The sequence below is a fragment of the Denticeps clupeoides genome, chromosome 12 (genome assembly GCF_900700375.1).
Source record: "Denticeps clupeoides chromosome 12, fDenClu1.1, whole genome shotgun sequence".
NCBI classification, from domain to species: Eukaryota; Metazoa; Chordata; class Actinopteri; order Clupeiformes; family Denticipitidae; genus Denticeps; species Denticeps clupeoides.
Window position 1 is genome coordinate 14,278,688 of NC_041718.1, and position 13,936 is coordinate 14,292,623.

At 42.4% G+C, this 13,936-nt stretch overlaps 1 protein-coding gene across 1 annotated transcript; it reads right to left on the minus strand.

The window, feature by feature from the left end:
* Window positions 1–676: 676 nt before the first annotated feature.
* On the minus strand, window positions 677–13,259 carry ece1 (endothelin converting enzyme 1). The gene is made up of 18 exons (XM_028999149.1): window positions 13,131–13,259; window positions 11,611–11,749; window positions 9,032–9,244; window positions 7,656–7,780; window positions 6,913–7,059; window positions 6,189–6,254; window positions 5,783–5,971; window positions 5,534–5,676; window positions 5,230–5,344; window positions 3,999–4,109; window positions 3,807–3,905; window positions 3,250–3,327; window positions 3,016–3,119; window positions 2,614–2,724; window positions 2,451–2,518; window positions 1,933–2,123; window positions 1,288–1,383; window positions 677–853 (listed from the first exon to the last, which is right to left on the minus strand). The coding sequence occupies exons 1-18, from the start codon at window positions 13,257–13,259 to the stop codon at window positions 677–679; spliced, it is 2,301 nt and encodes a 766-aa protein (XP_028854982.1).
* Window positions 13,260–13,936: the final 677 nt, after the last annotated feature.

The window sequence follows — 13,936 nt, forward strand, 5'->3', positions numbered from 1 at the left end:
CTACTTTCCACCACCAATTACCTGCAGGATCTGGCCAATAAAAGCAACCGCTGTGGAATTAACTAAAAATTAAAAACACGTCTACCTTTGCACTGGTGTGTCATATTAAAAGGACTCATGATTAATCATTTACATATTTAATGTAAACCACAGAGACTGAAATATTGTCAACAATGATATACATATGTATGGGCATATGGACAAATGTCAGTGGACACAGACCACCGTCACTTTTCATATTAACCAGAGCAGGTTTTATTTGTTGTGTGTGAATGTGTGTAGTAGATATTGAAAATATAAAAACACTCCAGAGAGAAAATAAATAGACAAATGGAGGCATTTGCCCTCTTGGCAGTTAATCAGTTAAAGCAAAAATTATTTTTTTTTGGTTTTGGCTGTTTATTCCAGTGTTTAAGCCCTTTTCCTCGACTCAATTGAGGAATAAAATATATATTTCTTTTTAACATAAGCTTCTTTCAAGAAAAAAAAAAAAAAAAGTATGCATTAATCTCATTGTGGGGAAATGCAACTGGCTGGTCCTCGGCAGTCCAGTTGATACGACCTGAGAAGAAAAAGCTGGATGAGCAGAAGAGCTTTCAGTGGTTTTCAGTCTGGGCGAGCTCTGACCAGTCCTCTGCTTTGAGCTCCAGTGTCCCACTGGATGGCTGACTGCTCATCACCACAGCTCACACTTGCGCCTGGGGTTCATGGGCGTGTTGGCCTTGCATCCGAAGTGCCTGGAGAACTCTTCAGAGTTGGAGATGGTGCCAATGACTCGGAAACGGGATGGGCTGTGTGGGTCCGTGATAACGCCCTCATGTGAGCTTTCAGGGGTCCGAACTGAACACCACACCTGCACACATTGCGGTTGGACACAAATCCTGCCTTAATAGGTCTCTTCCACTTATGGACATCTTTTGACATTCACAATGACAATGCTATAAAATTAAAAGAAACAAGACATCGACACTGACAACCGATAACTGACCAAGGTAAAAGATTGCAGATTTGCAAAAGATTAAATAAACTGTAGAACATGGAGGCGTATCCATTAACTGGCATCAGCACCTAATGACACCCTACGGTTATAATTAGTTTTACATCATCCCCAATATTCGTGGGCCGCTGAGTGCCTCTCCTACAGCTGCAAGACAAATTTGATCTTGTCTGAGTGCTGCGCTCATGCCGTTTTCAATCCACGCAGGAGACCTATTCTACTAGGCGAGGCTTCCGCCACGTGTTTTGAAATGTCACATTTAAATGAGTTCGCCACAATGTAAATCTCACCTGGGCAAATCCAACAAAGAACAGCTGATGATTTGTCATTCCGATTGCAGGCAAAGTTTCCTCTTCACCGTTCTTCTTAGTCCAGTTGACATATGCCTTCAAAAGAAAGCAGTGTAGTGTTACAGTCCACACAACCACAATTCCCCGTAACTGTGATGGTTGCAGATTATTGTCTACATTTCCACCCCCAGTTAGAGGGTCTCCTCTGACCATCTGCTTTGCCCATCTGCTCCCTAACCTATGACTTTTTCATCAAATGGAAAGAATGTGTGAGCTGCACGTCGCTGGGTGCAGAGCGCGACCCTCTGAGCCACCTGTTGGTTTCAAGGCTTTGCAGTGAGGTAGGCAGCCCCCTCATTTTTCCAATACAGAAAGGGATGACAACCCTTCCATCCTTCATTTAGCAGTTTATTGTAAAAACTGGGACTTGGAGCAAAATTCTAGTTGTTACATTAAACATCTAGACTGACATTGAATAGCTTCAACATAAGACTACTGACCTCTAAACAAACAATCAAACCCATTCACTTTACTATTTATTTAAGAATTGAATATAAAAGCCTCTAAACGCATTTCATGTCATTATTTTTAATAACCAAGCTAGGGAATAGCTGGCTGTTCCCCGCTATGTACTATACATACTACCTTATATGCTGCTTTCAGGCCTCCGTTATCGGCAATGTTTTCTCCTAGCGTGTGTCTGCCATTTAGTGGTTCATCGTTGATGCTATAGTTGCTGTACTGCTCCACCATACACTGTGTCTGTTTCTTAAAAGCCTCCACTGAGGAGTTCTTCCACCAGGACCGCAGATTCCCTTCTTTGTCATACTCCCTACCTGCCAGGACATATAAAATTCACCTTTATTATGCTGTCACCAACCATGATTAATGTCTGGGAGGTTAAATAATGGATTTAATTTAAGTGAATGTAATGTTGTAACCTAACCAAACCACATAATTATCACAATGCTAATTAAATTTTGCATGGCAAACCAGACTCCGCTTAATTGATCATAGTTCTGTAATAGTTCAGAGAATTCATTTACCAGGTCTGCAATTTCAACACTCTAACAATGCGGTAATTATTTTAAGCAACTTGCAGAACAATGTTCTCAGGAGACCATATATTAAAAAATAATGATAATGACAATGTAGTAGCATACCCTGGTCATCAAACGCGTGCGTGAGTTCATGCCCCATAACCACACCGATACCACCAAAATTTAGGGCCCTTATCCAAAAACATTAAACAGAGTTATTAGTTAACGTATCACAGTGTAAAATGTTGCATTCTGTTTGACTATATCATTTAAGTTGGGGCCTTACTTTGGCCAAGAATGGCTGTAAAAAGGAGCTTGGAGGATCCCAGCAGGCAGCACCATCTCGTTCTTTGTGGGGTTATAGTAAGCATTCACAGTCGGTGGAGTCATGCTCCATCTGTCAGCATCACACAGCAGAAAGGTTCGAGGAACGAGGTTAAACAAGAAGAAATAGGAGCAAAACGAGTCTCCAATTTTCGGTAATCTAGGGCAATCCTGTTCCTGCAGTAGCCCCTACCAGAACGTTTTCAATTTAACCCAAACCTTACATCAGGCACAGTTAATCCGCAGCAAGATAATAATGAAGTAGACTGGATGATAGCAATAGGATTGGTGTGAAAACATTCTGGCAAGGGAGAGAAACACTGCTCTAGGAAAATGTGTGGAGGTGAGCGCCGGGCGTACTCACTGGTCTCGGTTTGGGGCTTTTCTCAGCTGGTCGGCTGTTACCCTGGCCGAGAAGTTGTAGTACTGCATAACATTCTCAAAGTACAAGTCTGACACCACCTCAAACTGGCAGAGAAAACAGAGAGCGATACATTTATCATATATATATATATATATTTTTGAGGACAGAGTCAAATAAACAGTTGTAACTGTCTCAAAATTAGTCCCACATTCTCTGGTGCCACGGTGCACCTACATCGTTGAAGACCTTGTCCAACTCTGTGGGATCCATGATAAATTTCGGATATCCTACCATGTTGTAGATTGCATCTGCCTAAAGAACAATACAGGCACATATCACCAGGTGGCACTGCAGAGTAGTTAACAAATATGATCTGCAGTCCATATGCTCACAACACACCATAATGCTGCTAATCTAAGATCAGTTTAGCCATTATTAAAAATAAAAACACACAAGAGGAATTAAATGGCATGACAAAATGTTATATGAATATTCCATTATTATACAATTATCTGTAAAAAAAAAACAAAAAAAACACCCGGTCTGGCCAGATGATTCAACAGAAATTTTTTTTGTGGTTTTCAAACAGCTATTGGTGTCATGGTTTTAGAAGAAATGCCTTAGATTTGATTATTAGGGACCGAAATGAATTTACTGCTGCAAGTAACATCTGACATAAGTGGACCAGCCGTCTAAACTGTCTGCTTAACAGCTAGTTTTAGAAAACAGACAGTCTGACATTTACAGCTGTAAGCGGTGCCGGGCCTCATATTCAAAGCGTGTTCTCTCACCTTTTCTTTGGCAGCCTTTTTGGTTTCCGAGTCCATCCAGCCCACATTTTTCAGGCTGTCCTCAAAGGCCCATTTGATCTCAGAGACCATATCTTCGGCCTGTCAGGCAGCGCATGAAAGATCAGTCAGGGTCTGTCCTCGCGCACAGCTCCCAGTGGAAGCGCGTGTGGGAGGTAGACTGGGAACACTTACAATGGTCTTGCTGTCCTCGGTGAAGGTGGCTTTCACAAAGAGGGCCCCCAGAGCGAAACCCAGGGCACTGTCCGTGTCACTGACGCACAGCTTCCAGCGAGGGGTGCAGCTCTGAACCAAGTGCCAAAAAACATGCAAACATCATCATGCAAAGTCAACACCCGCACCAAACACACTCATTCGGACATATGATGTACCTGGGGCTCGCAAAGGCAAACGGCCCGAGCTCTGGTATCAGTCACACTTTTGTCTGCGCAATCAGTAACAACCCAGAGGCGCTGCAGATTTTTTCGAAAGTTGAGACGCTTTATTTCCTAGGTTGGTTTTCTGTGACACATTTTGGCAAATGTCTCAGCCAAATGCTCCCTGCCGCAAGCCCGAGACTGAGAACAACATTCGGCAGCTCTAGTTTATGATTAACAGTAGCGCTGTTCCCTTTTTCTTCTTGTGGCGACACACCGCCGCTTGAGACCCTCCCGGTGTTTTGAGAGGCTCCGGGATTTGTAGCAACCGGACACCCCTGTCGCCCCTCGCTTCCCCTCGTCGATGTTTGGACTCAAAACCAAGACTGTGCAGCCAGACGGGACAGAGCGAATGGAGGGGGGATGTGAGCAGAATGAGCGCACTAGGAAGTGCAGCGAGATACCAAGAAAACCAGCGAGGGGCGGGGCCATGGAAGGACCCAAGGAGTCATCGGCCATCTGTTTCTATGTACACACACTCTCTCACACACACACACTTGGAGAGCCTTGCTTGTTGTTGCAGGGTGACCCCTGCGGAAGGGAGAGACGGGGAACAGGATCTCTCCTTGATAAGAGCCTGCGGACCGGAGGCTACATGGCCCACCGCACCACGCCATATGGAGTAGCTACATCAGCGCTCCAGCTCCGAGGGTGGCCTTGATTAACACTGAGCACGGCACCAAATTTCAACAGTCCAATTATCACCGCCTTTAACCATGTGGACGATCACACGGCTCTTTTTGCTTGTTATCTGTAGCTGTGTGTGTTTTATTATGTCATGTGGGCCTACATCCAGATGCTAATGAATTTTTATCAGAGCGGTACACAAATGTGAGCCCCAACGATGAACGGGCACTGCAGCAGGAACAGCGATAGCGTCAGCTCCGCTGATATCTTCTGTGGTTCTGAAGCTGTATCTTGCGTATTATCTGATGGGGCCCTTTGCTGGCGTTCAGATTGGCAGCTAGGCCTTAATCATAATTTCTCACCTTCTTGGTCCCGTACATGACTTCAAAGAAGTGCTGCTCCGCATTCTGGAACCTCTGGTCTAGGATGGACACCATTTTCCTCACCACTTTCATGATCATGTAGTTATTCAGGACACTGTGGAAGGAGAGGAATCGACATAAAGGACATAAGAGCAGAACATGGTGTTCAGGCTCCAACGGAATACGAAATATGAAGCATTTCCCATAAAATCCAGAAAGCCTCTGGATAAGTATCCGTGTTCTTGCCAGCGGTTTGATGGCCATGATTTTAGAACCCTTAAGTGAGTTGGAAATAGTCCTGTACCTCTTGTTGGTGTGTTTGATGAGGTCAGAGACCTTCTGGAGATATTCCTTTGCGTAAACAACCACCGGTTCGGATTCATTGAGTGTCACAGGAGCGAACACGTCTCTGAGGTAAGGCATCCAGTCTACTTCCGGGGCCAAGGTCTGTTAAGAGGATAGGAATTTAGAAACCTCTGGCATGTGGGTACGTGGAGGTGTTTACTTAAAAAAAAAAAGAAGAAAATACTGAGTGACACTGATGAGAACATACTGCCAGATCTTTAGCCTGCATCTTCTTATAGATGAGCTCTTCATCCCGCCTCTCTTCCTGTGGCACGGTGATGTTGGCCAGGGCGGTCTCAAAGTCCACTATCTCCTGCATCATTGTTTTTGATGTTTCCTCAGAACCCCCCAGAAGAATACCCAGCTCCACCAGGAAATCCAGATAAGCTTTTAGGTACTAATAAATACAAATAAAAGCACAGCATTTATAAAATATCCTTATTCCTTGTCTGCAGTCAGCATTTCCCAACAGTCAATATTTTTCATGTAGTGTCCAAATGCATAAAGCCAGTACTTCAATTTATATATAATGTATTGCCTACACCGTGTGACGCCTTTTATCTCGAATATACTCAAATACTCTCTAAGTCTCAATGAATCAGTGCCCCAAATACCTTTGCATTTGCGGTCTTGTTGAGGTAGTAATCTCGAGAAGGCAGACCCAGGCCTGACTGGTCAACCTATGCACAGGAAAAAGATCATATGGAAAAAGATCACATTAGATCATATGGAATACAGTCATATTCTTTACCAGGTGGGTTAAATCAGGCTGACTGAAACACATTAATGTTTAATTTACTGTAAGAAATTTTAATTTATTAAGGATCATCTATGATATATGACAGATTTACTAAATCATGTCAAGCAATTAAAATTCTGTTTTGCTCCAATGTTGATAACACCCCTGAGTCCACCCAGAATTTGTATAATTAATCAAGTCTGATACAGTTCAATACACTTCAATGTGGTGAAACTAACTTTTTTTAAATTAACGTTTTGTACGAACGTGAGCAAAGTTCTGGGCGGAGCCACTAGCCTGACACGTGGTGTTTCTAAGTTGCGTTATCAGCATTTTGATTGGTGCTTGCTGGAGCTCTTCACTCGTTTTATGAGATAAGAAGATGCCAAGGGCTTTAGGGCTAGCAAGTCTGCACATGAGCAGAGATGCCACCATGGCCCTTTTACAAAGGACCCCTCCCCCACGTCTCCAATTGTCCTGAGAAAACTGTCCCTTTATTCTCAAGTGTTTCTCCATAAAAAAAACATACATACATACATCTGATTATGGTAAATATCTGCTTATGCAAATGGTAAGATCTAGATTTCATCAGGGCTGACCTGGATGATGTTGCTGTTGGAGCTCTTGGAATCCGTGCTCACAAAGACGGTGAAGAAGGGGGAGGTGCGAAAGTTGGCCGACACCATGCGCAAAACTTCCTGGAAGTTATCCTTATCCCAAGGGCCAGTGAGGGCCCAGTCGCCTGTCTGAAATATGCAACACTGTTAGGAGGACCAGCACTGACCTTCTTATAGATAAACAGATGTATGTTTTATACAAAAAAAAAGATTAAATATTCCAGAGTAAACCTATTTGAACCTAGATAGAGTATTTGTAACTCTTTGAGGAGTTATAAATACTCTATATAAATTTTTTTTTTTTAAATCAACCGCAAATGGTAAAGTTCTGTTGACATGCAGTGAAGATTGATCTCTACATGCTGTGGATTAGTACCAGTATGCACATGCATACACTAAGTTGAATAGAATTAACTCTGAATTAGACACTGGCCAGAGTAAATTTTCAGAGACAAAATGTCATCTGAAAAGAGCTAAAATCAAGTCTGTAAGTGTAAAGTTGACAGCATGTTCAGCATGAAAAATTACTTGGAATTGGACTTATAAAAATGTTTTTTTCTTATGATTAACATTTTATAAGCAGCAAGTCAATTATTGAACTGAAATTATTTCTGGAAGTAGTTCTTGATTTACTTCATTGTTAATTATGAGAACATGGATTAATTGTTGGCTGAGGAAAAAAATCCTCACTTTCAAAGCTTCGTAATGACCTGAGAAAAACTCACTTTATTAATGAGCTCCTGCAGGGGTTGCGCTCCCAGGGCTTCGATCTTGGCTTCACTCATACAGGCCTGGTAGTACCTCTGGGCCTTCAGCTCGGCTTTGCTCAGCCCTTTCATAGTGGTGTTCTCTGCGAGCGAAAGAGGAAGGAGAGAAAAAAAAAAAAAAAAAAAAAAAAACATTTTTAAAATGCAACCAAACAAACCACACATCACCTCATGTTACTATATGTCCTGAATTCAAAGTGAAGTCAATTAAACACTAAAGACTAGCATTTCATTTGTATTTCATTAAGTGAATGCAAAATCTTATCATGACTGCACATAAAATATATATTGTTATATTGTGCTTTCTAGTCATTTTCTACTTCATATTTGCCCATGAAAAAGTGTTTGCCACCTCTTTGATTTTTTCACCAAATAATATTAAATATTAGTCAAAGACAATAAACATAAAATGCGGGTAACTGAAAGATTTTATTATTAAGGAAGAAAAAAAAAAAGTCCACACTTACAAGGCCCTGTTTGATAAAGTGATTGCTCCCTAAAACTAATAAACCATTATTAGCAACAACTACAATCAAGTGTTAGTAATTGTCAAGCAATAACTTGTCATGAGTTTTGGAGGACTGTGTGGAGGAATTGTTGTAGTTCAGTCACATTGGAGGGTTTTCAAGTATGACCCACCTTTCAATGGGATTCAGGACTTTGACTAGGCCACTCCACCTCCAATCGGAGATGGACCTGCTGGTGTGTTTTAAATCATTGTCCTGCCGCAGAACCCAAGTTTATTTCAGCTTGAGGTCAACAATACATGGTCAGACATTCTCCTTCAGGTTATTTTGGTAGACAGCAGGATTCATGGTTCCATTAATCACAGCAAGTCTTGAACCAGCAAACAGCCTCCGACCATTACACTACCACCACCATATTTTACTGTTGGTATGATGTTCCTTTTCTGAGATGCTGTTGTACTTTTTGTGTCCCAGATGTATTGAGACACACGCCTTCAACCACAGACTATTTCCCCAGAAGTCTTGGGGATCATCAAGATGTTTTCATGGCAAAATTGAGATAAGCCTTAAAATGTTTTTTTTTGCTCAGCAGTGGTTTTCACCTTGGAATTTTTGCCCATTCTCTTTCTTATGGTGGAGTCATGAACACTGAACTTAACAGAGGCAAGTGATGCCTGAAGTTCTTTGGACGTTGTCGTGAGGTCTTTTTTGACCACTTTTTGCCATTTGTGGCTTTCAAATGAAAGGTACAAGAAAATACATTTTCATGATGCAATAACCATGTTTTATGTATTTCCCAGACATTAAGTAATGATTAGTAAAGTCAGTTTTGATCAGCAGGCAGCGATTTGGCTTTAATTGCCTTACCCAGCAGGTGCTTCATGACGGCCATGTTGCGTTCCCACAGGTTGCTGAACGGCCCCCAACGAGACTTGCCCTCAGGCAGAGGGTTATTCTTAATCCAGCCACCGCAGGCGTAGCTGTAGAAGTCCTGGCATGGATCCACCGATCGGTCCATGGAGCTCATTACTGCACTGGTGACGGTGACGCATGACTCCGATAAACACACTCCGGGGTGGGCTGCCATAACATAATCAAGAATATTTTTTTTACTTCCATTTCACTATGAAAATTCTTACCACTGAATCTGTTATTAATACTGTCTAGTTATTAAATTGCTGACCACATTAGATTACATTACAAAAAAGCCAACGTGCTGAAGTCTTTCAACACACTTTCAGGAGTCCCTCCTTTCCAAATACAATTTAAGAGCACATACAGACACAAGTAGACAGAATCCACTGATTCCTAATTCGACTTGTTTAATTGCAAAGCATATCTTTTGTCTCACTTATATTTTAACCAAGACAACTTACAGACTAACATTTCAAGCTTTTAAAAGTGCATGTATAGTTCAGATAAGAGCAAGTGACGATAGATGGATGCTTTATTGACACCAAATTGACGTTTTGGTCTCCAGGAGCTTATTAATCATGTGCAAGTTTATATAAAGGTAATGGGAGGATATTACCTAATCATAGAACATTAACAATAGATCCAGCTAAATATGCAGCTGCTGCCATTGTACACCCCTTTCTTACACTAATGCCATATTCATAACTACTCCATTTCAACATCATTTCACAATGGTCTGGCAGTCCCCTGGCAAAACATGACTTCTAATAAAAGGTGCCTCGTTTTCAGAATTGTGTTGAAATCAGTCACGTGAAGTTTGGGTCAACCCAACTGCCCACACTGACTCAGCCTCAATACAGTCTCTTGTGCATCCTACATAAAATGGGAATCCTTGCTTCTTGCACACATGAATCAATCCTGACACAAGCCTTTTCCTACGCCACTATATATTTAATCAAGGGATTTCAGCTCTTTCCTCCATTAGCTGGCTGTTGGACTTGATAGGCCGAGCCTTTACTGAAGTGAGCAGTCACCCATCCTCATATAATGATTTCTCTATGGTTGACAAAGTATTCGATCCACTCAGTTTTTTGGTGTTTGCTGATATGAAGATGTCAACGGATGCAACAAGTACACACGAGCATAAAACCTACACACACAGTGAAATGGGGGAGGAGGCCAGGAAGTTTTATTGTATCTTATTGCCAGGAGTATTTCCAGGGGAGGAAAATGAACGTTGTCATATTTACAAAAAAGGTCCAAAAGTTCATAGCGCTCCTTTCCCAGAGTATGACATACGGAGCAGAGAAAACCAGCAGGGATGTGTTTCCAATCAAACAACCATGAGTCTACATCAGGCTGGGTCTGGTGAGGGTTATGTTGCTATCATTTGTAATCGGTGAGATGCTGCTCGGTTGGTGTTTCGCCAGGGGAACGGAGACAAAGGAATGCAGCAACAATGGTGCTCATTGTGAGGGCTTTTAATGAAAACACTTGGCCCGAAGACGCATCTTCATAATCCGTAAAAGATAAAACTGAGAAGGGGCCGGGATACTGAATAGAAGGAACAAGAAAGCAAAGGTAAACACGTCTGCAGCCAGTTGTTTCACGACCACGGTATCTCACGAGTGGGTAGATGTGGGGGATGAATGGGAGGAAGTGCCATTTAGTTTCCTCTGCAGATTCGAGGGGAGTTTTTTTCTGAGACGAGAAAGTTGTCCTGAGGACAGACTCACTGTGGTCCAAGCAGAGTCTGTTAAGTACGCCACATTAGACAAAGCACATAAGCAAAGTTGAAATACTCCCCCAGAGCTAATATTTTCACTAATAAAATATGAAAACACTCTGGCACTGAGGACTCCACCAGGCTTGAACCGCAAAGAAAACGACTGGTGTTATGAAGACAGATCTCCAACAGAGCTATGGAAACTGGTAGTTCTAAAACTCTCAAGCATCTCTGCATGAGAATGTATATGCAGAGGAAAAAAATATGAATTATGGATGAAAGACACACATTATAACTAAATTCTTCAATGAAATGCAACATCTACTTGACATGTATAAATTCTATTATATGTAATTTACATTTACAGCATTTATCAGACGCCCTTATCCAGAGCGACTTACAGTCAGTATTTTACAGGGACAGTCTCCCTGGAGCAACTTAAGGTTAAGTGTCTTGCTCAGGGACACAATGGTAGTAAGTGGGATTTGAACCCGGGTCTTCTGGTTCACAGGTGAGTGTCTTACCTACTAGGCTACTACCACCTTGTAATGTTTATTTTAACTTTTGGTGGTGTCATTCATTCTTGTTTTACCTTTCCAACCTAGTTTCAGATAGCTCTTATATTTCTATAATTACACCTAAGTACTAATTAGATTCATTTATATAAATAATTATATTCCCTAATTCTAATGATCTTAACTCCAACTTTGCAAAGGACCATCATTATAGTTGAAAAGTGCATCCAGTTAAATATCATCAGTTTGTAATTCATCCATCTTTTCTTAATAGCTTGCTGTGGACCCACCTGATCTGTAGTGGACCCCCAACGTGAGCAGGCAGATGAAGAGGGCTAGGGACAAGGCACAGACCAGAACCAGGAGTCTCCTCTCGGTGTGGGTCCTCTGCGTCCAACATTGGGGGCCTGGGCCTCGATGCCGCGGTATCTGATCAGGACAGAATAATTTAGATATGACTTACGCTGAATGCTGAGCCTCAACATTCTTCCATGCTTTTTGATTTAATCTCGTTGTTTCATATGAAAATAAAATGTACCGTATTAAAAACAGGACAGCGTCTTGAAGTACTGGTTCTAAAATCAAAATGGTTTTGAACATGAAATGTGTCTGGCTCTGTACTCGTGACGTCGGTTAGAAACCATCTTAATGACACATTTCCATGTTCAAAACCCACCAATTTGTGATCCCCGAAGGTAGTGCAATTTCAAAGGGCATGCGAAAAACAATAGTGAATCGTCAATTCTGTGATTTATGACGCAGTCCCACGCTGGCTCAAGTAGCTGGCATGACCTCACACGCCTCTTACTCAGTGAGCATTAACATTTCCTTTTAGATTATGCTTTTTTTAAACTGCATTAGGTCCTTTGGCGTGGTGAGCTCATAAAATCCTGTTAATTATCCCTAACTTGCAAATCAGATTTACCCCAGCTAAGGTCACAGTAAATGCTGGCACCCTGCTGGGTCAATTAGGTGGGGGAGCGGGGGGTGGGGTAGTTTTGTGTTAAAAGTTTGGATTTGTTCCTCGCGTTATGGTTTCTCGGAACTCCACAGCTTCCACTGAAGGGGAAAAACAAAAAACCCACAAACCAGTGATGGGCAGCAAAATCAGAGGTCTCGTCGTATACAACGTGCAGGACACTTAACTCCCCTTCCAAAGCCAGTGCAAATATTTTAGGAATGGCTTGAGAGTAAGGAGGATCAGGTTCTCCGAGGAGGATGTGAGCAAGATGACCTAGAAATTAAACTGGTGATTTGGAGCAGCGAGATAGACCAGTGCATCCCACCAATTCACAAACCACTGAGGGTGACCTCAGAACTTGCAGTTTCATAGATGCTACACATAGATTGTTTCAGGCAATAGTATGGTCAGCAATGAAGATCACCTCTATGTTGGATATTTGCATTAAACATATCAGGTGTCACACTGTAGTCATTTAGTTTAATTTTGTGACAATTTTTCAAACACATTTGCAAACATAACCGTTCCCAGGTCCTACCTGGCACGCCGTTAAAAACCGCATACCCACACGAAACCAAATGAATGCTATGGATCTTGAAGGGGCTCTAATGTGGAACAGATGTGAGAAGATCAGCCAGAAGGGAAATGGCTCTGACAAATAATTTTATGCCCTTTAATGACTAAAGCCGAAGCACAACTGGCACTAGTTTTAGGCTACTGCATTGCAGGCCATTCACAACAGTCAACAGTGACAGACGAAAAGGAATGCGGCTGAGCCAGACAGGCCAATCCATTTCCTTAAAGAGCGCCATCTAAGAAACAAAATAAAGTGGGAGTGGGTTCCTTTACCTGCATGACAGTGGAGGGGTATATCTCGTCGGTGGTAGAGTCCACCAGCTCATCTTCATCCAGAGTGGCACGCTTGTACGAGGATATCTGAAAAGTCAAATGCAGAAAAGACTCCCTCAGCGCTTCCATTCTCCGGCAGACGAGTGTGAGCGGGGTTCTCTTGCGCTTTCAAATCTTCAGCAGTCTGAAAGAATCCTGGAGACTGCTCCCCTCATGGGCTCCATCAGGAGGGGGGAGGCAGAGTGCGCGTTTGGCTGAGAGCTTCTGAGAAGGTGCTTCCTCCTTCACCGTCGTTCTGAGGTCTAGTCTCTAAACCGTTGTGGGAAGTCACCACTTTTAAAAGGCACGTGTGCCTGGACTCCTTTGTGCCCGTCCCAGTAGTGAGCTGTGCGAAAGAGCAGCAGCACAGACCAGACAGGGGCCAAATTCCAGCGAGGAAGGAGCTTTGTGAAAAACAGGAAGACTCTTAACAACTTACGTGAGTTTGGGTGAGGGCGTGTGTGCATGTGAGTGAGTGAGAGAGAGAGAGAGAGAGCGAGAGAGAGAATGTGTGCATTCCAGTATGGTTTCCTTTAAACCACACCTACTCGCAGACCATAGAACAGCCAAATATAAGGGGTGGGGGTTCACCACAGGCCACACCCATCTGTTGTCAAAAGCTGTTACCCTGCTTACGCCTCCCCCCCCAATAGGTGTGATAAGTAATTGTTCTCACTCTCTGTCCCACACAATAACAATAAGTGTTAAAGATAAAAAAACATATTACTATACTAACCTTCACAGACTGTAATCATAAATAAATATAT